This window comes from Cupressus sempervirens, chromosome 7 (assembly GCF_028749045.1).
Source record: "Cupressus sempervirens isolate cs-2001-9-10 chromosome 7, ASM2874904v1, whole genome shotgun sequence".
Classification (NCBI taxonomy): Eukaryota; Viridiplantae; Streptophyta; class Pinopsida; order Cupressales; family Cupressaceae; genus Cupressus; species Cupressus sempervirens.
Window position 1 is genome coordinate 862216503 of NC_143124.1, and position 2120 is coordinate 862218622.

The following is a 2120-nucleotide window of genomic DNA, read 5'->3' on the forward strand; positions in this document are numbered from 1 at the left end:
GCAGAAGACATCCCACACAGTATCGTGGATGCTACAAACAGAGCTTGGGGAACAAAGGTGAAAGATTTCCTTGTTCAAAGCCTGAACCAAACTGGGGACCCATTGGTGTGGAAGGACGTGGAAACATTGGAGCTACCTATTAATGATGAGAACGTACTTAAAGATATCCTTTAAAAAAGAGTACCATATGGAACCCAAGGAAAGGATTCCATCAAGTGGTGTGGTTCAAAAAGTATTTAGTACTTAGCTAAGGTTGGATATGCCATTTAGGAAAACATTCAGAGAAACATTGATTGGGAAGACAAACTATGTTGGCACAATGCATGCATGCGCAAGGCTGGCCCATTTACATGGCTGGCAGGCAATGGACGAGCCTTGACGGGAGAAAGACAGATGAAGTTTGGCTACGCTGGACCAATTAGGTGTCCTCTATGTGTCAAAGCAGAAGAAACAACGGATCATCTCTTTATCCATTGTGAATACTCACAGAAAGCATGGGAACTTATATTCAAAAGATTGAATTGGCAGGGTCCAATGCCAAGAAATTTGAAGGATTGGCTAGTAACGGGGCCAGTTAAACCTCCCTCCTCTACACACACAACGATCGTGTTCATCATTCCGTCCATCACAATATGGACGATATGGAACAATCGGATCAAAAGGCTATTCCAAGACTGGTCGAAGGATTGTCCCAAATTTCTTCCCAGATTGGAAAAAGCTATTTCTGAGTTGGTAACAAATGCTACTTCCAGAATTAATCCAGAGTGAATTTCCTTCAATCAGAATAATGTTCTCATGCAACAAAATTGGCCTCTGATAAAATCCAGGTCCGCTAATGGGCTAGGGGGCTAATCCTCGTTCGTCTACCAAAGAAAAGGCGGATTGGAGACCACCAGAACGAAGATGGATAAAAGTCAATTTTGAAGGGGCATTTAGAGGGAACCCTGATCCTTCTCATATTAGGGTAGTGGCAAGAAGGGATGATGGTAGCATTGTGGCAATACAAGAAATGCACATTTTAGATGGCACTAATAACTAGGCAAAATGACTAGCCACTTTAGAAGCTATTATGCTTGGCTTGAAGCTCGCTGTCAAGAAGATTCACTTGGAAGGTGATTCTCAGGGTATAGTTTGTGGCATTATTAATGGTGAGCTAGTAGCATGGCACTTGGATAAACATATCAAGAAAATTCATTGTATCCTAAAGGAATTTGAGGATTTTAAAATAACACATGATTTATGGGAAGAAAATGATGTGGCTGACAATCTCGCAAAATTTGGAGCTGTCACGTCTTGCCCTAAGATTTTTTTTTTTCTTGCTTATGTGACAAATGTTGACTTGGTCAAAACGGATAAAATCTCAATTTAAGATAAATGAATGAGTTATTTTATGGACATACATGAGATATTACGCAATGATGATGATGTCATTTGATGTATTTTTAAATATCATGCTTTAATATGATTACATTAATGTTTTACTTCTTAATGATGATGTAATTAAGTTGTGGTACATTGATTATGATCAATACTAACTCATTTTTGGTTGCGAGTGTCTGAGTGGATGTAGGGATCATCACGACGAGGGTGTAGTTGAGGTAGAGAGGGTTAGCCTCTCAGAAGGGGATGTGTCAGATGTCGTGCTGCCACACACACACATCATGTAGCATTATATGTTGTTGTTTGTTATATTTTTCGAACTAACCTTGAAAGATCTAAAGGAATTAGATGTTTGGTTTGATTTAAAGATGGTATATTTAAGATGTCAGATAGAACATGAATATAAATGATTAAGTGGTTTTGGAAAGGATTTTAGTAAATTAATGTTCTTTGACATCTATATGTGTGTGTTTTTATTAAGACATTGATTGCTCTTAAGAAAACAAAAATTCAAAATAATAAAACCATTTATTATACAATGTTATGTTTTCAACACCAAAAAAAAAACAAAAAAAACATATTGTTTTCACTTGGGAAGCCGAATAAGATTAGGTCAGTTACAACAAATTTGTTATTGGAATTTGTTATAAAGAAGAGAAGGGTTTGTAAAAAAAAAAGAAGGGGAACGATAGATTTGGAAAGGGCAGCAATAGATGGGAAGATAGCAAAGGAATTTTGGA

At 37.3% G+C, this 2120-nt stretch overlaps 1 protein-coding gene across 1 annotated transcript; it reads left to right on the forward strand.

Annotated features, from left to right (window-relative positions):
- The first annotated feature begins 327 nt into the window (after positions 1 to 327).
- LOC149550194 (uncharacterized) lies at positions 328 to 768 on the forward strand. The gene has a single exon (XM_089794442.1). The coding sequence runs from the start codon at positions 328 to 330 to the stop codon at positions 766 to 768; it is 441 nt and encodes a 146-aa protein (XP_089650568.1).
- The last annotated feature ends 1352 nt before the right edge of the window (positions 769 to 2120 follow it).